General features: G+C 37.9%; 3 protein-coding genes across 3 annotated transcripts; 2 read left to right on the top strand and 1 right to left on the bottom strand.

Annotated features, from left to right (window-relative positions):
- Positions 1-2404: 2404 nt before the first annotated feature.
- Positions 2405-4429, bottom strand: LOC106135250 (uncharacterized). The gene is made up of 3 exons (XM_013335493.2): positions 3745-4429; positions 3229-3375; positions 2405-2763 (listed from the first exon to the last, which is right to left on the bottom strand). Exons 1-3 carry the CDS (start codon positions 4168-4170, stop codon positions 2467-2469), a joined length of 870 nt encoding a protein of 289 aa, XP_013190947.1. The 5' UTR covers positions 4171-4429; the 3' UTR covers positions 2405-2466.
- A 159-nt stretch (positions 4430-4588) lies between these two features.
- LOC106135249 (uncharacterized) lies at positions 4589-7679 on the top strand. The gene is made up of 5 exons (XM_060949223.1): positions 4589-4603; positions 5442-5624; positions 5722-5811; positions 6207-6529; positions 7158-7679. The coding sequence occupies exons 1-5, from the start codon at positions 4589-4591 to the stop codon at positions 7201-7203; spliced, it is 657 nt and encodes a 218-aa protein (XP_060805206.1). The 3' UTR covers positions 7204-7679.
- Positions 7680-9994: 2315 nt separating this feature from the next.
- Positions 9995-20868, top strand: LOC106135256 (uncharacterized). The gene is made up of 9 exons (XM_013335504.2): positions 9995-10224; positions 11889-11984; positions 12864-13035; positions 13700-14147; positions 14646-14933; positions 16028-16214; positions 18041-18388; positions 19522-19627; positions 20517-20868. Exons 2-9 carry the CDS (start codon positions 11894-11896, stop codon positions 20740-20742), a joined length of 1866 nt encoding a protein of 621 aa, XP_013190958.1. The 5' UTR covers positions 9995-10224; positions 11889-11893; the 3' UTR covers positions 20743-20868.
- The last annotated feature ends 655 nt before the right edge of the window (positions 20869-21523 follow it).

Raw genomic sequence — 21523 nt, 5'->3', positions numbered from 1 at the left:
ATAAACATACAAATCTTTTCTCTTTATTCGTATTAGCGTGGATAAGAATCTGCAAATAGAATATACTTAACTAGCTTTCCGCCCGCGGCTTCGCCCACGTGTAATTCGGTTATATATAGCGTTTTTTAATGATCTCGACAGGGCTTTTTCTTCCACAGGCTGAAATCTTGTTACAACTGGAATTAAATATAGCCTGTGTTGGAACTCAGGGATGATGTAGCTTTCTAATGGTGAATGTTTGAAATCGATTCAGTAGTTTCGGAGTTTATCGATTACATGTGTAAACAAACAAACATATAAAAAAATAAATTGTTCCTCTTTATAATATTAGTAGAAAGTTGTCATACAAAGTCTTTTTTTTTAAGGATGGGAAATCATCAAATGACCTCTCCCGCTCTGGGTGGAACGGAAGGGAGTGTCAGACTTTTACTGACTAAAACCCACCTCGTTCCTTCAGTTGCCCTTTGCGTTCCGGGGCCACGGTATCTCGTTAGAACTTTCCCGCAGCCCCGGCTCAGTTTATCCCGTTTCCCCCCCTTGGGGGTTGACATTTCAAAAATCCCTTCTTAGTGCTCACTTATGTTACTAAAGGAACCTCTGTTCAAAATCTCAGACTCCTATACCGAGCGGTTTCGGCTGTGCGTTAATAAATCAGTCACCCAATCGCACCCCCTAAATCACGATTGGAGGGTAGTTTGAAAAAACTTATAATGTCAAACATATTTACTTGCCTATGTACGTGTTCATGCCAAGTTTCAAGTTTATAAACCCAAGGAATAAGATTTTTCATAGAAACGTTTTTACCCCTTTTCCCCCCCTTGGGGGTTGAATTTCCAAAAATCCTTTCTTAGTGCTCCCCTACATATCCCAAGGAACCTACATTCCAAATTTCAGCTGTCTACGACCAGTAGTTTCGACTGTGCGTTGTCTGTCAGTCAGTCACTCAGTAACGGAAGAGTTTTATATATATAGATTAGTTTCTAATAATTAAGTATTTCATTTACCAAAACGCAAATCCATACCGGATCAATCAAAGTTCAACAGATTCACGTGAACGGTGGGTTATAGGTTTTCCTATGCTAAAGCCTGCGCAGTATTAGACGTTCAAGCCATTTTAAAACTAAACAGAACTAAGTATGACTTTATTGGCGTTCGATTCTCGGAAGTACACCAAACCTTTAGGTTCAGTTATCAGATAACACTAACGATGCAGAAAAAGCCACATAATAGATCCGAGCATGCATACATAACTAATTGAAAGCTCAATGTCTTGTCTTGACCGACTTGCATGGTCAAGAATAGCTTGATCTATGTACGCCATTTTTTTTTAACTTCGCTTCCCGAACGTAATGCAATGCAAGAGAAACGGTTTTATAATTTTGTTATGGCATATTATGCACTAACCACATATTTAACATTCGTGTTCGTGCGTGCGTGTAGATCCGCGCTATGGATGATGGAGTTGGTGTAAATTTGTTTTTATGAAGATATGATCTTCCTTTTTGCAATTTTAAATTTGGATTTCGGACTTAGTCCGCGCGCAAGAACCAGGCGTATATATTTTCTATGCCTTAGTTTAATTATTAAATCAGTCTACATACGTATGTAGATGTGTAGTGTGATTGTATAATCACATTTATATCCCTTGCGGGGTAAACAGAGCCAACAACAGTCTTGAAAAGACAGATAGGCCACGTTCAATCCATCGAGAAAGGCTATATAAAATCACACTGCAACTATTAGGAGCGAAGAAACAATGGAAAATGTTAAAAAAACAGGGAAAATTATTCATCCTTGAGGGCTTCAATGATGCCCAAAATAACTATACCACGCGGACGAAGTGACAGGCACAGCTAGTTACAGATAATTTTACTGGTATATGCAATGAGAAGACCTGACGATCACGTCGTGAAAATTTGCCTTTCTATGGCTTCAAGTCTTAGAGGAAGACGTCAAACAAGCTGGCTAACGAATGTCCAGATAGACATGCAAAGTCTCGGACTGCGGGGCGAGGACACCAGCTAGCAGACTTCACGACGCCGCATGATAAAGAAGCCGACACCATGGAAAAGGTGAGGACGAAGAACAAGAAGATAAAGTTCGTTTGCCAACCAACCTCTGCCGTGTGGTTCCCGGCACCAATATAAAAAATAATAGCACCACTCCATCTCTTTCCCATGGATGTCGTAAAAGGCGACTAAGGGATAGGCTTACACACTTGGTATTCGTTTTCAGGCGATGGGTTAGCATCTTGTCACTATTTGAATCTCAATTCTATAATTAAGCTAAATAGCTGAACATGGCCATTCAGTCTTCTCAAGATTGTTGGCTCTGTCTACCCCGCAAAGGATATAGATGTGACCATATGTATGTATGCCAACTCCTGAAATTCCGCAAGATAGAATCATAATAAATGCATTTTTTATTTCTTAAATAATATTTACAATTTACATCACACATACTAAACTAACTGAACATTTTCTTAATGACACTGGTATATTCCTTCTGAATCTTCTCCACCTTCGGTCTGAGTTGGGTGGCCTTGTTCTGAGCTGCCTTATCATTAGGATCGAGCCTCAACACATGCTGTATGTCCGTCCAGGCTTCCTCGTACTTCCGAAGGCCGATGTAAGCTGTGCACCGCCTGTAGAGAGCTTTTAAGCTGTCCGGGTCATACTTCAGAGCTTTGTTGCATAGCTCCAAGGCTGCATCATATTCCTTGTAATGGAGTTGGCAGTGGGCTAAATTGTTGTAAAGTTTTACCTGGAAAAATAGAATTGTTTTTAGACGAACGAAGATTCTAAGAAACTTTAGGGTTTAACTTGTTATTTCTCATTTCCCTTAACAACATAGCTGTTTCTTTAACATAACATACTCGTACAATCATGTCTATATCGCCTAAGGATTGACAGGGCCATTCCCAGCTGTCTGCTGCTGTTTCTCTTCCCGTGCATATTGTAAAAGCCAATGAAGGGAAAAGTTTAAATTATAAGCTAGAAACCTTATACTATCCGAATCTCATTTCTGACAAATTGGGCTTGAAGGTTTTTTCCTGACTGTTGTCTTTGTGGACTGGTAAACAGATTATCTAAAGAATACATACAAAACACATTATTGAATAAAGTATAAATATAAATTTGTCCCGTATATATTTATATTTATTGAATAAAGTATTAAGAATTACAATGATAATCTGGATAAAGGCTTATTTATTTATCATAATAATACCTTTAAGTCCACCAGCTCTTTGACAGCCTCCTCGTCGATCAGCTCAGGGTCAATGGGTTCTATAGCAGTGACAAACTTGAATGCTTTGTTGAATCTCCTAAAGGCATCCATTATCCGCTTCTCACCAACTAGTTTCACTCCACAATCCTAAAAATTATATTAAACTTTTAAGACTATTATTACATTTTTTTTTTAACTCTCTAAACCTTATTTTTAATTGCAGAACTGCCCGTGACTTCACTCTTTACATACATATATGTATACTCATGTCTATATCCCTTGCAGGTAGACAGAGTCTTAAAAAGACTGAAAGCTATGTGTAGCTGTTCAGCTTAAGGATAGAATTGAGATTCAAATAGTGACAGCTTGCTAGCCCATTGCCCAATAAAAGAATTCCAATCCTTACAGTATAATTCCTTGATTACAATTTCATTTCCTTTGTATTTATTAACTTACATTAATTGTTTCTGTTAACTGCATAGTCAAGATCAAATTAAGGTAATGAACAAAATTTACCTTATGATAAACAGCTGCCTCTTGCAGCCGCTGCCAACTCCAATCACTGATCAGCTGTTCTTCTGTCACTTCCCTTAACTCGACTTTACAAGAGATCTCCTTCACCAGCGACCCTTCACCGTCCCTATACACCATCTTCACCTCACTAACTTCCCCCAAACACATTTGCTGAAGCGCTAACTCGAAATCTCTATCAATAAAACAGTCACAGTCTCCGATCAAGACATTCCCGTCAAAAGAATCACTAAACACACGACTCTCTGCTTCGATCTCGCAGTTCCCGCCGTCGTTTGTACATTTTATTTCAGACAAGGTTATTCGGCATCGAGAGTCTTCGTAAGGGACAATCGTGTAGTCACCAGGAGAGATGATCGTTTTCCTTATTTCCCGGTCAGGCCTTGAACTAACAATCGTTTCATTATTCATTTCGGTTGATTAAATGTATGGCTTATATTTGTAAAAATGGGAAAGCGATGTGTCCAATTCCAATGGAGTTGTAAAGCGCAGTAGTTCGTAGTTTAGGTCAGGAAACACTATAAACAAAACTGCTCGCAATCTGTTTTCATGGAAAATAATAAGTAATGGAAAATCAAGAGGAAAACTACGAAGACATGGGAAATAAATTAATACCTAAAGTAATTAGGTACAATGTTTTGATTTTTTGACTTTGTTTTGAATTGACACTTGACATATTCTGTTTTTTCATACCACTTGGCTAGAGGCATACCATTCATAATGCTTTAATATTGGTTTTTTTGAGGGCTCTGGAGGCTTACCACAACCTTTTATAGAACCGTTCAAATATTAAGGCAGTTTATTAGCAGGCCTGCTCAAAACTCCTACCATGACGTCTTATAAGGTGAACGGTTTAAGCTGAATGATGAACGGTTATTTTGTCTATGGCTCAATGTGGGGATGTCAATAAAGAAACGTTCAAACCTCTAATAAAAATAATAATACCATAATAATACAATAATAATATAATTAAAGATAACAAATACTTATAAATTTAATTAAATATGAAGTTAACTTAAATTTTTCTGAATTGCAATGCATTGTTGCACGCTATAAAATACTTTTATTCGTATAAATTAAATAAATGTTAGTTTAAAATGGTTTTGAACGAATCGGCCTGTCACATAAATTTAAAGTAGGTAGGTACCTGCTAGAATACTTGAGTGATACTTGAAAGTTTTCGATAACTTTAAATTCGTCCCTAAGTCATAAATAATGTTTTTAATGTGTAGAGCCGTTCTGCAACCACTTGAAATATCCTTTTTTACTTGTCACGGCTTTTTAAGTCGACGCGCCTTACCTCACAACAGTTTTAGAAGTTTGCCGGATCGCAGTGATTTTTAATATTCTTAACTTTTGAGGCTATTATTTATTTTACAAGAAAACTATATAATGTCGTAAGTAGAAAGTGTTTTCTTATAATACCAAGGTATGTAAACATTGATTCCTTTATTTCTTAGAGTCATCTTCATCCTACTCCCAGCTTCACCTGCTTAAATCAATAATCTTTATTTTCACTTTTGCAGTAAGTTTCGGAAATCCTTATTTAGTGAAACCTGCAGATTTAAAATCTCTAGCCCTACCTGGTGTGTTGACCTACAGGCACTCAATCCATGAGTTTTCTCTTTTAATTACATTGTCTCAGTTTTAAACTATACCTAAATGTTCTTTAACTGTTTTAGTACTGGGTGGACCTGAAGGCCAAAATAAAACGTAAAAATAAAACAATTCGAGAGAGCATCAGCAGGACAGGAGGGGACCCGCCAAGTGGGGAAGAGCTAACAGAAATTGACATAAAATTTTTAAGTATCCTTGGTGAGGAATATGGCATGGGTTTACCAGCGGTGCAGGTGAACCCATTGCAGGTAAGATCCCTTAAATACATTAAAGCCTACCAATTATAATTAATACAAAAAATATATGTTATGTTATATATGTATTAATGAAACCATTTATTTTTAGGATGATATGAGACCTGAAGCTGGTCCCTCTGGCATTCGAGGTATTGAAGTCGAATCCATTACAGAAGAATGGTTAGAAGTTCCTTCTAGTGTATGTATTCAATTTCATTATTACTAGATTGAGATAAAACATTAATATTTATTGACTAAGGCATCGTGATCTCAAAATGTGTTGTCATAGGCGCCTAGTACATAAAACTAAGTGAATAGACTATATCATAGTAGCCTAGTGATGATGAATTATATACCATACTGATTGTATTTTGTATAATAAATTTAAAAATTTTATTACATTACAAAGCCATACAGCTGAGCATGGCTTAGCCCTTTTGAGACTGTTGGCTCTGTCTACTCCTATGGTCATAGAATGTGATTAGATAAATGAATAATTCAATGCTTTAAGTCTTTTTGAGACTGTAAGCTCTGTCTACTCCTAAGGTATAAGAATGTGATTGTATGAATGAATATTTCAATTGTTAATTTCAGGTATCTCAAACTGTTAGTTCTATCGAGGCAGATTCTCTACCTGCAGCTGTAGAAATTACTACTGCATCATCAGATCCTTCACAAAGCCATGCAGCAGCTGTCTCTGATGAGGCTGTCGGCGTCGAAGTACCTAGTGTGGTACAGGCTGAAGCCCCGCCACAACCTAGGCGACGGCGCCGACGTGCTCATTTAACAGCCGCAGAAGCAAAGGTGCAAATAGTTGAAGCTGCACGACAGAGGGCTGCTACTGAAGCTGCAAGTAGTTTAATACTTCAAGAAGCTATTTGTCTCTTCCGTGAATTAGTGGCTATAATTAGAAGAAGGTGAGCAATAATTAATTTATTCAATGTGCCAAATTCATCAAAATTGGTCCAGTAAACCATTTCAAAATGTCATTTCTCTTAATAATATTAGTATAGCTAATCCATTAATAACTTGAAATTTTATTTGAGATATTCACTTTTCTGCAAATTTACAGAATGTTTTGTATATATTTAAAATAAAAAAATGTTTTAATTTTTATTATAATTATTAATTTATTTTAAAATATGTCATTTTGGAATGAGCAAAATTAAAACTAGAACTACTTTTAAAAAAGAAAAAAGAGAGATGATTACTAAGCAATATTAAATTTACAAATTATTCATGTAAAATTCTTTTACATAACATAACATAAAATCACGCTTCTTTCCCGGAGGGTTAGGCAGATACTACATCTTTCAGTTCTATTCTTTTACTTATTGAATATGTACTTTTATGCTTTTACATAATAAAATATTGGTATTTAATTGAATTTAATAACAATAAAAAAAACTATATTACTTTGATGAATATTAAATGAAAAAGATTTTTGTTCATAATCTACCTGCATAGCTACTTATAACTTTTAAAAATGAAATATTATTGAATAAAAATCTGCTTAATAATAAAATTCTATTTTTTTATTTTCAGGTACGGCAAAGAGCCCAGAGACGTGCCACAAGATCCCGCCGTGTAGATATACCACGTTGAAGCTCAATGTTGTGTTGCTCAGCTGGTTCATGAAGAGCTTCCACTGGTGGTTGTTGTGCAACTTCCCTTGCTTGCTCTTCTTCTGTCAACCTTACTTCAGGCAAGTTGTTTTCATTACAAATATTGTGCAATATTACACAAGTATTTGTAATGAAGCCAGCAACCTGTGGTTGATAATGCAACACCCTGTGGCACAAGAGACACCGGAAACGTGCTTTGAGAAGACCTATAGTTCTTTCTATAACATTCCTAGCCTTTACATGCTTTTGTGTATAATATGCTTCCGGTGTGTCTGGTTCTGCATCCAAAATAGGTGTCATCATCGTTCTTCATTGTGAGTACCCAAGTTACCTGGAAATAAACATATTACTCTGTTATTTTTTTATTTTATTTGAACATTCATATTCATATTTTATATAAAAATGATACTTTTTTATTTTAAAATTGTATACAAATATTTTTGACTTTTAAAATTTTATTTCAAGTTTTTAATTGGTCTAGTTTTAATTGAAAGTGTGTTAAAAATATATCTTTCAAACAATATTGTTCATATTATTTGCTATAATAAGTTCACCATAAAAGGTTTTCTTACCTAAAAGCCATGTTGCTTCAGACCCTTAATTTTCTAAATGGTAACATACAGGATGGTGGCTCCATATAAATGAGTCATGAAGTGACCCTGGATGACTCGCATCAACACTTAGGATTTGTTGATCCTCATCACAAATCTGAAAAAAAAATAATAAGAAAAATTACAAATTACTAAAGTGGCTCAATGGAAAAAAAAATTGTAAGTATATTAGAAAATCATTGATGGGAGAATAGTTTTAGCCAACTCATAAACATGAAGTCTATTATCGCCTGGCCTCTGCACTTTTCAACCCATGGTGTTTAAATTTCTGACTCAGAAACTATAATAAGGGACAGCCTTATAAATTTGGGATTCTTTTTTAAGGTGACAGACTAGCAACCTACCATTATCTCAATTCTACCATTAATCTCGGCCTATCAGTATTTTTGGGACTGTTGGCTCTGAATATCCCGCAAGGGACATAGATGTGATCATGTTTGTATGTGTTATATATTACACTATAAAACTATTAAATAAAAGTTTATTTACCAACTGAACATTTAGAGAATGGAATTTCTTTCTACAGAAATATCTATCTTCATGCTCATTAGGCCTTACTATGCGAACATGGGTACAATCTATACATCCAATCACACCAGGGATACCGAATTTATTGAAAAATCTGCAGGCAAAAAAGGCATATTGTTATCAAACTTAATTATTGATATAATATAAATAAAATTAGCTAAGTAAATATAAGTGTGCCTTAATCTTTTTAACTGACGACTTTCATAAGTCTGTGGGAATTTTATATATTTGTTCCTGAAACTGATGTAATTAAGGGCTGTTGTAACTTCTGCAAGTACAGTAGAAACTGTCTGCTGAGTGACAAAATGTGATTGACCAACAGGTTTTTGATAGTCTCCATGTCCATAGAAATACAATGATGTTAACACCTGAAAAATATAACTTATTAGGAAACAACTTTTAATAGTAATCCTCCTATTGTACTTTATGGAACTTGATTGACCTTTGTTTCTATGCCTAAATCAGTTGCTCTTTTAGAGCTTTTTGCCATTATTGGCTCCAGCTCTTCACAAAGTTCCCAAACTCTCTCTTCATTCAAATGACGAGTTAAAGACTATTATCTCTCCAAATAGACTTATATATATTATATATATATATGTATATTGGTATGTTTATGTAGTTTATTACTGTCATTTATTTAATTATTCCATGTTTAATTATGAAAGTACTAGCATGTATGTTTAGTTAAATATGTTAAACGTTATTTATGCACACGCCATACCGCTCTAAAATTCATCTTTCCTCTCATGGGTCTTCTGGAAGAGATTTCTTTTGAAATAAGTAGCACCTTTGTACTAGAATTATTGTAATAAATGCTCCTGTATGTAATTTTGTGTACATAAATAAATAATTAAATAAATAAAGTTTGTGCACCAAGTCTGCAGTTATCCTAGACAAGTAAGATACGAGTAATTATGTTATCATGTTGTTGAGAAGAGAGAGATCGATCTTTCTATATAATAGAGCATAAGGCGGTTGATATGTGAACATTTACATACCTGTACTCCTTGATGAAAGCATTTTCATCTAAGTCAAAAGTCTGTTCCTGAAACGTTTCTTTTTATTTGCCATTCTGGATTCGTTGAAATCACTTTCCAAAAACTCAAACAGTTCATACTCGTCACACATCTTTGCAATAATGTTAGGGGAGTTATTAATGTTTACACAACTTATTCTTTTGTAGATTTAACTTTTTTGAACAATTCATAGGTAGGTTTAAATGAATTTAATCAAATTCTTATTAAACAATAGCTTTGAATGTACAAATCCTTAGGAAACAAACACGGAACATTTGGTGAATATCTTACAAAACAACGCCAAAATGTCCAAAGAAGCTACCTAAAAGTAACTTTTTAAGAATCGCTTTATTTGACATTTGCGACGAGCAAGAAACAATTCCTGCTGTCAAAAGTGGCCGTTGTGGTAGGAAAACTCTATACAAAAAAAATGGTGAACGGTTTACTGAGCAGACCTGCCGCAGGTCTGCTTATAATTGATGTCATGGTACGAAAAAGCAGTGCAGTTCAATTTAGGTCCTGCTATAAGACGTCGTGGTAAGCCTCCTGGCTGGCATCCTTCTACACAAATGCCAAAATCAGCTGATTGTCAATTGCTGTTATGTCACTCACCCCGTCCCAGTTTTTATTTGAAGTTTTGAATTATTTATTTTATTGCTACAAACAAAGAAATATAAAAAGAAATTATTAATAGAAAGATACTATAAAATAAAATGTGTGAATAAGAAAAAACAAATTTTCGATGTGTTATTAGAACTTACGCCGGCGGAAAGTTGAGTTATCCTAATAAATATTTTAAAATACATCACAACGCAGATTTCTCAATTAGAAGGTAACTAAATATATTAGCTTTCTTTGATTTAACTACTTAACACACATTCTTCTACATTTATAAAACTCTTAAGAAATTGACCAATATTGTAAACATAACCTTAATAGATTTTATATAATGACAACAATGCTGCTAGTTAACGATTTATGCTGCATAGGTACTTCCAGGAAAAAAAATTTAAAAAATTATCGTACAACAAAAAAAAAAAAGAAATTACAGGATTGATCCAGTTTATCTCTTTATAATGTTATCAAAAATAATGTTTCATTGAGTTCATTCTATAATTTTATAACAGCTTATTGGATTTATGATTCACATAGAGGACCACAAGTTCCTGCAGGGAGGGCTTTAATAGGACAACATGCATCATACTCTACATACATACATACATACATATGATCACGTCTATATCCCTTGCGGGGTAGACAGAGCCAACAGTCTTGAAAAGACTGAATGGCCACGTTCAGCTATTTGGCTTAATGATAGAACCGAGATTCAAATAGTGACAGGTTGCTAGCCCATCGCCTAAAAGAGGAATCCTAAGTTTATAAGCCTATCCCTTAGTCGCCTTTTACGACATCCATGGGAAAGAGATGGAGTGGTCCTATTCTTTTTTGTAATAGTGCCGGGAACCACACGGCATCATACTCTCATGATGATTAATGCATTTTCTCATAATTGTGTGAACATATTTACAAATATAAAATCATGCCTCTTTCATGGGATAGGTAGAAACTACATTTCTGCACTTGCCATACCCCTGCATACTACTCACTGTTCATCCTCATTAAAAACACCTGACCCTTCATTCCAGTTCATTCTCAATTATATTGTTAATAGCTATTGTGGAAGTCTTTTGCTGTAAAGGTTCGCTAAAAAAGCTGAATTTCTGAATTGCCCCTTCTTTTTAAGTTTGAGGGGTGGGAGAAGTAATTTTTGTTTGCCAGTTTTTATGTTGGAACCCTAATTTTATTCTGTTACGCGAGTACAAACCTACAGACATATCAACAGAGTGACAGAAATTAAAAAAATCCACCAATCTAGTCAGCCTGCTTTCATACATTCTGTCCATTGCCAAATTATCTAAGCATTCCCTTTTGAAGTCAACGATATTGAAGAAAATTATGCAGTTTGTTAGCGCTTTTTCTGCACTGATGCTTTGGAAGTGACAGTAAACTTAGTTTTATGTAATGTTGTGAAACCAAAAGATATTGCAATTATTAAGTGATTTTTGAAATGTTCCATAATAATAAATAAAAAAATAATAATTTTAATTTAAACCGAGTTTGTGGAGGAGAAAAATAAAGGTTTTTTTTATCTTATCAGATGACAGCATCCCATGTCATGCTGATCATTGAACTTACCGCAAATTATTATTTTTTACGATTATACATACATATAATCACGTCTATATCCCTTGCTGGGTAGACAGAGCCAACAGTCCCGAAAAGACCGATAGGCCACGTTCTGAGAATTGAGACTCAAATAGTGACAGGTTGCTAGCCCATCGCCTAAAAGAAGAATCCCATGTTTATAAGCCTATCCCTTAGTCGCCTTTTACGACATCCATGGGAACGAGATAGAGTGGTCCTATTCTTTTTTTTTATTGGTGCTGGGAACCACACGGCACTTACGATTATTACTACTACTATTACGATTTTCAGAGATAATGACTCTGCTGCTGAAGAGCATGTGGCGGAGTCTGCTGAGGAGCAGCCACCTCAACATGACACTCACCTCCACCAGTTTTGTTTCTTCAGGTATTTGTACCAACTTAATTTACATATATAGGCGACAAATTACACTGATCGAGTTAGCCTTGAAGTAAGTTCGAAACTTGTGTTACGAGATACTAACTCAACGATACTATATTTTGTAATAAATACTTATAAAGATAAACATCCAAGACCCAGGCCAATCAGAAAAAGTTCTTTTCTCATCATGCCCTGGCCGGGATTCGAACCCGGGACCTCCGGTGTCACAGACGAGCGTACTACTGCTGCGCCACAGAGGCCGTTTTCAGCTATTAACTTGAGCAGGTGGTTTGAAGGTTAATATCTTAATTGGTTTGTGTGGCGACATCTATACGCCACAAGTCATAAAAATAAAATCACGCGATGCTATCAGTCAAAAACAACGGAAAGTCTAAATCGCGCAAGCAAAGATTTCACGGGGATTGGAGCATATATACAACCTCCGACCAACATTGTTAGAGCCGCGGTTCCCCAGGCGTAACACCTGGCGGAAGACCTTCCCTTTGTGGCGGTCAGTCCGAATCATCGCTCTCGCTACAGTTAGCACAACATTGAAGTTGTTAACAATTGGATTAGTATTTTAAGTAAAGTCTAGTGTTACACTTAGCAATATTTTCCACAAACATATTCCGAAATTTGTATTTTGAATGCTTTATTAAACGCTGAGAAACAGCTGAACGTGGCCAATCAGCCTTTTCGAGACTGTTGGCTCTGACTACCCCGCAAGGGATATAGACATATATATATGTATGTATAAGAAACTTACATACATAAAATCACGCCTCTTTCCTCTTTCTATAAAAAACTTGGCTGTATTTATTTATCTTTAATAAATAATTATCTCTAAACGAACTAAAACAATACATGAACAGTTTTCCTCATCAGTGTCCACAGAGGCGAATCGTTCGAGACCTCCGGACGCGGTGATGACCAGTCTGAAGTCGGCGCCGAGCGCCAACGACGTGCTGGCAGCTGTGCAGGCGCACCTTCCAGTGATGACTCACAAACACATGCTGCAAGCGCTGAGAACTTTGTTCGAACTGCACAAGTCAGGCAGGTTAGTATAATACATACATATAGTCACGTCTATATCCCTTACGGGGTAGACAGAGCCAATAGTCCCGACTGAATGGCCGCATTCAGCTGCTCGGCTCAATGATGGAATTGAGATCCAAATAGTGATAGTTGCTAGCCCATCGCCTAAAAACAGAATCACAAGTATGTAAGCCTATCCCTTAGTCGCATGTTACGACATCCATGGGAAAGAAATGGAGTGGTCATATTCTTTTTTGTATTGGTGCCGGGAACCACACGGTAAAATACCTATATATAACCTGTGAAGGTACAAGACTGCCTACACCTCCGGGAAGGAGGCGTGATTTTATGTATGTATGTAAGATACAAGACACAAATACATGGATGAATGAATGCAGGTTTACTAAGCAGATATACAAGGAGAGTGTGGAGAGAAAGGTCGGAGTGGGAAGACCTAGACGAACGTATCTCGATCAAATTAAGGACGTCCTGACAAAGGGTCAGGTCAAGAGTACTCGAAACCGACGAGCTTACATGAAGAGAGTTATGAATGTGGATGAAGCGAAGGAAGTGTGCAGGGATCGTGGCAAGTGGAAAGATGTGGTCTCTGATGGCTGATGATTTTCATTGGAGAAATATCATAAGTATATGATATTGCTTCAAAGAAAATAAACAAATTGTTTCAGATACCACGAAGACTTCGAAACGATAATGAAGAATCCGGCATTCACGGTACTCTGCCAAAACTTCAAAAGATACGCCCCCTCGTTAGACGTGAACGAAGCTATCGAAGCAACCAAACTATTATCCTACCTCAAAGTTCCAGTCGACTCTTTGATAGTCCAGACGATGTTACAACTCATACGATGCAACATAAACTTGATAAGCATACGACAAATCATGTTCTTAGATTTTATACTGAACAAATTCGATTCTAAGAATCATTTGGTAGATGCGTTGAAGTTGGCTCTTCCCCTGGCCTTCCAAATACACCTCCCGTTGGAGCTGGACCGGGAGGATGTGGCTTTGTTGAAGGAAATGCTGGCATACTGCTGTTCACATGAATTGCCTGATCGGTGTGTCAATAATATTGTTACCGCGTTGCTGTTGCAAGATCAAGCTATTAATGCGCAGGTATGGAAATTATTTTTTTTTAACGTGGTATAATAGATGATGCCGGTATTTTAATTATCATCGTAGCTGCCGTTTTTTCAGCCTCGTTAAACTATAACTGTTACGCTTTTTATTATGATGCGAAACGGGATAGCGATAGTAATTCGCGGGAAAAAAGACCGCATCACCCGTGCCATGCTGAGGTGCTGGTTTTATTATACTTAAGGCCTAAAACTAATTTTTACTCTATATAATCTTTCAAAACAGTCTCCTAAACAACAGTTATCCTAACTCCTTCGTGGCAATGGTACGGGGTGACATGAAAACGTCTGCTCAAATCGCCGCCATTTTAGTTAAATTTCGCAATAAATTAGAAAAAAGTTGCGGTTCGAAATTGAGGTTGCCAGCATGAACTTATTTACCCAAATTTTGGGAACATCACAAACACAAATTTATAATGTTAAAACATTATATTAACAAAAATTAAATAAATTAAAATCACACATTTGACAATTCCAGGTCGCCAAATCCATAATCTGGTCGTTATGCAACGTGAACTGCACGGAAGAGAAATTCCCCACCAGGGTGCAACTCCTGCACATCTGTTACGACATTCTGGCCCAAAGCGTGGACCAGTTGATCTATGATGATGTGCTGAGGACCGCCGCGAAGATGAAGGGCCGCGTGATGGAGAAACATCCGGAGTATTATCACGAGCAGTTGGTGGACGCTATAGCCGATTACGCGGTGCGTCGCGACGTGGGATTCGAGAAAGGGCTGCTGCTGGCTAGGGTCCTGGCGAGGATCGTAAGTTTACTTATTTTAGTATACTCATTTAAACTGTATACATACATACATACATATAGTCACGTCTGTAAAAAAATTCCAGCCTTGAATTAGTATGTTGTTTGTTGAAGTTGTATGTACTAGATGTGTGGATGGTGGGAACGGAGAGGTAGGAGTGGAAAGGCCTCCACGAACGTACCTTGATCAATTTAAGTACGTCCTAGCAAATGGTCAGTACCCGAAACTGCTTGCTTACTTTAGATTGCATGAAGACTGTTGAATGTGGATGAAGCAAAAGAAGTATTTATACATACATACATATTGTCACATATATATCCCTTGCGGGGTAGACAGAGCCAACAGTCTTGAAAAGACTGAATGACCACGTTCAGCTATTTGCCTTAATGATAGAATTGAGATTCAAATAGTGACATGTTGCTAGCCCATCGCCTAGAAAAAGAATCCCAAGTTTGTAAGCCTATCCCTTAGTCGCCTTTTACGACATCCATGGGAAAGAGATGGAGTGGTCCTATTCTTTTTTGTATTGGTGCCGGGAACCACACGGCATATAAGTAATTATTTATATATTTAATATACATCAAGGAAAAACACAAGAATAGACCTTAAACTGAAGAGAAATTTAGTACAAGGGCACTACTTATTTCTGAAGAAATTATATGAGAAAGTCTTATGCAGAAATCGTAGCACGTGGAAAGATGTAGTCTCTGCCTACCTACATCGTGTAAAAACCTGACTTACCTACTCCACGATCGCCGTACAAACGGACCCTGGTCTCCTCTCCAGAGAGTTGAGCACGCAACGGAGACTGACGTCAATAGGATGACGTGATGTTTTTTTTTTAATATATACGGGACAGATTGAGTTAGCCTCGAAGTAAGTTCGTGACTTGTGTTACCAGATACTAACTCAACGATACTATATTTTATAATAAATACTTATATAGATAAACATTCAAGACCCAGGCCAATCAGAGAAAGTTCCGTTTCTCATAATGCCCTGGCCGGGATTCGAACCCGGGACCTCCGGTGTCACAGATGAGCGCGCTGCCACTGCGCCAATGAGGCCGATGATGATAAGGTCTTACAAATCCATAGGCACACACCCACCTGGGCCTCGTGGAGTATCTCTGCCAACTGGCTGCCGCTACGCCGACCACCCTCGCCAACGCCCGCACCAACCATCTGTTCAGCTTCATCAACTGCTTGTCCAACAACAATTACACCCCTGAGTCTGACCAGTGGGAGCTGCTGAGGAGGCAGATATCCAATAACCCTGTGCTTGGTACGTATTTTATCGTATCACCTTCATTTGACCTTCACCTGCTTTACGGCCATCTTTTGTTGATAGTCCGCTTTAGAGCCATCTGTTGGCGAAGAGCTGATACAGCGCAGTTTAATGGTGAAAAGCCGTATTAACGCCATCTATTGGCGAATAGCTGCCTTAGCGTAAGTATGATTGTTCTTTGATTTTTAATTCCGTTCCCGTTTCTTCAATCTGTGGGAGGGATGTAGTAAAAAGGAAAAAAAGTGTGCCACAAGAATGTGAAGAATCTCTGTTCATCTTCATCAACTGCTTGTCCAACAACAATTACACCCCCGAGTCTGACCAGTGGGAGCTGCTGAGGAGGCAGATATCCAATAACCCTGTGCTTGGTACGTATTTTATCGTATCACCTTCATTTGACCTTCACCTGCTTTACGGCCATCTTTTGTTGATAATCCGCTTTAGGGCCATCTGTTGGCGAAAAGCTGATACAACGCAATTTATTGGTAAAAACCCGTATTAACGCCATCTATTGGCGAATAGCTGCCTTAGCGTGAGTATGATTGTTCTTTGATTTTTAATTCCGTTCCCGATTCTTCAATCTGTGGGAGGGATGTAGTAAAAAGGAAAAATAATTGTGCCACAAGGATGTGAAGAGTCTCTGTTCAGCTTCATCAACTGCTTGTCCAACAATAATTACACCCCCGAGTCTGACTAGTGGGAGCTGCTGAGAAGGCAGATATCCAATAACCCTGTGCTTGGTACGTATTTTGTAATTACACCCTCGTATCACCTTCATTTGACCTTCACCTGCTTTACGGCCATTTTTTGTTGGTAGTCCGCTTTAGAGCCATCTGTTGGCGAAGAGCTGATACAGCGCAATTTATTGGTGAAAAGCCGTGTTAACGCCATCTATTGGCGAATAGCTGCCTTAGCGTGAGTATGATTGTTCTTTGATTTTTAATTCCGGTCCTGATTCTTCAATCTGTGGGAGGGATGTAGTAAAAAGGAAAAAAAGTGTGCCACAAGAATGTGAAGAATCTCTGTTCATCTTCATCAACTGCTTGTCCAACAACAATTACACCCCCGAGTCTGACCAGTGGGAGCTGCTGAGGAGGCAGATATCCAATAATCCTGTGCTTGGTACGTAGGTGATACGAGTACGTAGCAATAAAATACGTATATTTTATTGCTACGTACTCGTATCACCTTCATTTGACCTTCACCTGCTTTACGGCCATCTTTTGTTGATAGTCCGCTTTAGAGCCATCTGTTGGCGAAGAGCTGATACAGCGCAGTTTAATGGTGAAAAGCCGTACTAACGCCATCTATTGGCGAATAGCTGCCTTAGCGTGAGTATGATTGTTCTTTGATTTTTAATTCCGTTTCCGATTCTGGGAGACCTGACTGTCCAGTGGGAGCTGCTGAGAAGGCAGATATCCAATAACCCTGTGCTTGGTACGTATTTTAATTACTACCTACTACTGTTTGTATTAACTTTTTGTAAAACTTGCCTAAGCGCCATCTATTGGCGAAAAGCTACTATAGCTGCATCTATTATGTGAAGAAGTCAAGGCCGACAGTGCCAACAGTCTTGAAAAGACTGAAAGGCCACGTTCAGCTGTTTGGATTGATGATAGAATTGAGATTCAAATCGTGACAGGTTGCTAGCCCATCGCCTAAAAGTAGAATCCCAAGTTTATAAGCCAATCCTTTAGTCGCCTTTTACGACATCCATGGGAAAGAGATGGAATAGTCCTATTCTTTTTTCTATTGGTGCCGGGAACCACACGGCACACACACACTAAATAATAATACGCCTAACATTTATTTATATTTTACAGACGCGAGAAACGCAGCGCTACCTTGGACAAAAATATGTCTCGAACTCGCTTCCTTAGGACATTACGAAGACAAACTGCTTTCTAGGGTTTTCTCACCAGAATTCCTAAAAGAATACCTTTCAAGGGAGGACAATACCCTGGACTACCTCCAACTCCTGACTCTACACGAAGCCGTGAAGGCGTTTCACAGCGACCAGTTTTCCTTACCACCTGATGTGGTGGAGAAGGCAAAAGCGCTGTATCCTGTGCATGCGCATACTGATCTGTTGGAGGAGCACTTGTCCAGGGGGTTGGGGAGCCAGGAGTACGTGGCGAAGAATGTGGTGTTGCCGAATGGATTCGTTGCAGGTTTGTGTACACATAACATAACATAAAATCACGCCTCTTTCCCGGAGGGGTAGGCAGAGACTACCTCTTTCCACTTGCCACGATCTCTGCATATTTCCTTTGGTTCATCCACATTCATAACTGTCTTCATGCAAGCTCCTAATTTAAGCTTTGTGTAGACTTATAGAGATATAATCACGTCTTTATCCCTTACGGAGTAGACCGAGCCAAAAGTCTCAAAAAGACTTATAGGCTACATTCAGCTGTATGGCTTAAAAATGGAATTGAGATTCAAATAGTGACAGGTTGCTAGCCTATCACCTATAAGACGAATCCCAAGTTTATTATATAAGTCTGTCCCTTAGTCGCCTATTACGACATCGATGGGAAAGAGATTATTTATAAGCCTGTCCTTTAGTCATCTATTACGATCCATGGGAAAGATCTTTGATGGAATCATCAAAGAGATGGTGGTTCTATTCTTTCGTGCCGGGAACCACAATGTCCGTCGCCGGCTTCGCACGGGTAACATGAATGTAAACCTTTTTCAAAAAATCCTCTTTTTAACATTTCAAACAGGAATAAAGAACGGAGACAAAAGATGAACTTTATAATGTGTAGTCATGACTGTCATGTTAAATACCATGTTTGTACATTGAATAGTTTCTCACCATTAATTACTAAGTTTCTCACACATCGCATTGTTTTAATATGTGAGAAACGCAACAATTATCGCCATTTTATCTGTACATACATACGTAAAATCACGCCTCTTTCCCGGAGGTGTAGCAGAGACTACCTTTATCTGTAAAATATGATTATAAGACTAAAGCAGGTCGTCCTTGTATGTTGGTAATATCTTTATTGCATAGAAATTTACACAGTAACAAGAAATAGTACATAGTTTAAAAAAAAACAAATCACTTGCAATGCCGGACTTATCCCATGAAGGGATCTCTTCCATTCACCCGGTAAACAACCTTCTTGTTGTATTGGGGAACGAATTTACAGCTATATAGCTTTCTAAATAACAAATAGAAGTCGCGGAAAAAAAAAACTTTATTACTATTGTTATTTCAGTGGCCCTCTACCTTATATCGGGGGCCAGGTATAAGTATATATTATTTTTTTAAATGTGTTTTTCTTTATTTCAGATCTATTGATGTGCCTGAAAAATAATTACCCCATCAAACTACACACGATGTGCAATGAACAAAAGGTGCCATTAGAATCTCTGAATCTACCTCAAGGCGGCGTAGTGTGAGTTAAATTTTTTCTTAAGGAATGATGCGTGGATGATTTTTCTATGCGAATTATGCAATATTTTCTTTTGCGCATCCCGGAAGTGTTAAAGTCTTGGGTAACTTATATGCCGAGTGCTGTAATTAGCAACATATCATAACATATAATCACGTCTATATCCCTGCGGGGTAGACAGAGCCGACAGTCCACGCTCAGCCGTTTGTTTTAGTGATAGAATTGAGATTCAAATAGTGACAGGTTGCTAGCCCATCGCCTAAAAGAGGAATCTCAAGTATATAAGCCGAACTCTTAGTTGCCTTTTACGAAATCCACTGGAAAGATATGGAGTGCCGGGAAATACACGGCACTTAGTACTAGCCCTAAATTAACTTTCCATAAATTTTATGGGACGTTAACGCAGCGTTACTCTTTGTAATTATTGTAAAACCCCATTAAAAATGTTTGTGTTCCACCTAGTTCGGGCCGAGACTCGAACGCGGGATCTTAGATAAAAGGGCGCGCACTTTGCCACTGCGGCAAACAAGTTATTACTATACTATACATATATATATTAGAAAGCGGCCTTTGGTGTTGCCTAGTCACTTCTTCAAAATATTAAGCAAATTGACAATGAAAATAAAATCTATGGGATGAAAAATGTCAACTGTACAGAAAAATATGTATCTTATCTATGTGAACGTATCTTGATCAAATTAAGGACGTCCTGTTAAAGGGTCAGGTCAAAAGTACCCGAAACCGCCGAGCTTGCATGAAGAGAGTTATGAATGTGGATGAAGCGAAGGAAGTATGCAGAGATCGTGGCAAGTGGAAAGAGGTAGTCTCTGCCTACCCCTCCGGGAAAGTGGCGTGATTTTATGTATGTATGTATGTAATTGTTATTTTTCAGAGTATGCGTAATGAACTTCAACCAAGGCTGTTTCTCGATGAACAGCAACCGGCTTCGCGGCACGTTCCGACTAGTCCTCGACATTCTAGAAAAAATCGGCTACGTAGCGGTCGCGGTCAACTCCAGCGAATGGCTGAGCGCGCCGGCCCACGAACGCACCCCTTACTTACTGCGAGAAGTTGGCTACAAGTGTGGAGAGTTCGGAATGAAGTTATCTGCAACTTGATTAACGGACCATAGACTAAAACTGTGATTCGAATTTGAGTTTTAAATTTTAGTGACATAGAAAGGAGTTTTGAGGACTTGTTGTTGGTAGGACTGTAGCAAAATATATTTTGTTTTTGTTTTTTAATGCCTTATTTTACTTTTTAATAGCTTTTCCAGTGGCTACTAAACTAGGTCACGATAATAAAGTAGATACTCTAAGGATTATAGGAGCCTTAAGTTGCGCCTGTTGACCTAGAATATTTTTTTACAATAAGGCGACTCCAACTTTGCAGTGGAACTTATCATATACATAGAATCATGATAAAAGCTACACAATGTAGCCTAAGTCGCTTTGTGTGACATCCATGGGAAAAGTTGGTGTGATCCTATACTAAATTGCTGGGAACACACGTGACACAGTTTTCTAGATTATTACAAACAACTTTATAATATTTGAAGTGCTGTGTGGTTGCCGGTACCAATAAAAAAAAGAATAGGACCACTCCATCTCGTTCCCATGGATGTCGTAAAAGGCGACTAAGGGGTAGGCTTATAAACTTGGGATTCTTCTTTAAGGCGATGGGCTAGCAACCCGTCACTATTTGAATCTCAATTCTATCATTAAGCTAAACAGCTGAACGTGGCCTATCAGTCTTTCAAGACTGTTGGCTCTGTCTACCCCGTAAGGGATAAAGACGTGATCATATGTATGTATGTTATAATATTTAATAGTTGATACAAATTCCGCAGCCTTTTCTAACTATACGTCTATCAGCTTATCCAAACTACATAGTAATGTG

Source organism: Amyelois transitella, chromosome 18 (assembly GCF_032362555.1).
Source record: "Amyelois transitella isolate CPQ chromosome 18, ilAmyTran1.1, whole genome shotgun sequence".
In the NCBI taxonomy this organism is placed as follows: Eukaryota; Metazoa; Arthropoda; class Insecta; order Lepidoptera; family Pyralidae; genus Amyelois; species Amyelois transitella.
The sequence above is the reverse complement of the archived record's forward strand: the minus strand, read 5'-3'. Positions and strand labels throughout refer to the sequence as shown.

What these genes read in the sequence shown, in the direction of transcription:
- LOC106135250 (XM_013335493.2), bottom strand. Translation starts at nt 4,170, where the DNA reads ATGAATAATGAAACGATTGTTAGTTCAAGGCCTGACCGGGAAATAAGG. An exon ending in AGGCAGCTGTTTATCATAAG is followed by an intron (nt 3,376 to 3,744) that starts GTAAATTTTGTT and finishes TATAATTTTTAG; the next exon opens with GATTGTGGAGTGAAACTAGT. An exon ending in AAGAGCTGGTGGACTTAAAG is followed by an intron (nt 2,764 to 3,228) that starts GTATTATTATGA and finishes CTATTTTTCCAG; the next exon opens with GTAAAACTTTACAACAATTT.
- LOC106135249 (XM_060949223.1), top strand. An exon ending in GGTTAGAAGTTCCTTCTAGT is followed by an intron (nt 5,812 to 6,206) that starts GTATGTATTCAA and finishes TGTTAATTTCAG; the next exon opens with GTATCTCAAACTGTTAGTTC. An exon ending in GTGGCTATAATTAGAAGAAG is followed by an intron (nt 6,530 to 7,157) that starts GTGAGCAATAAT and finishes TTTTATTTTCAG; the next exon opens with GTACGGCAAAGAGCCCAGAG.
- LOC106135256 (XM_013335504.2), top strand. Translation starts at nt 11,894, where the DNA reads ATGACTCTGCTGCTGAAGAGCATGTGGCGGAGTCTGCTGAGGAGCAGC. An exon ending in ATCAAGCTATTAATGCGCAG is followed by an intron (nt 14,148 to 14,645) that starts GTATGGAAATTA and finishes TGACAATTCCAG; the next exon opens with GTCGCCAAATCCATAATCTG. An exon ending in ATCCAATAACCCTGTGCTTG is followed by an intron (nt 16,215 to 18,040) that starts GTACGTATTTTA and finishes TATATTTTACAG; the next exon opens with ACGCGAGAAACGCAGCGCTA.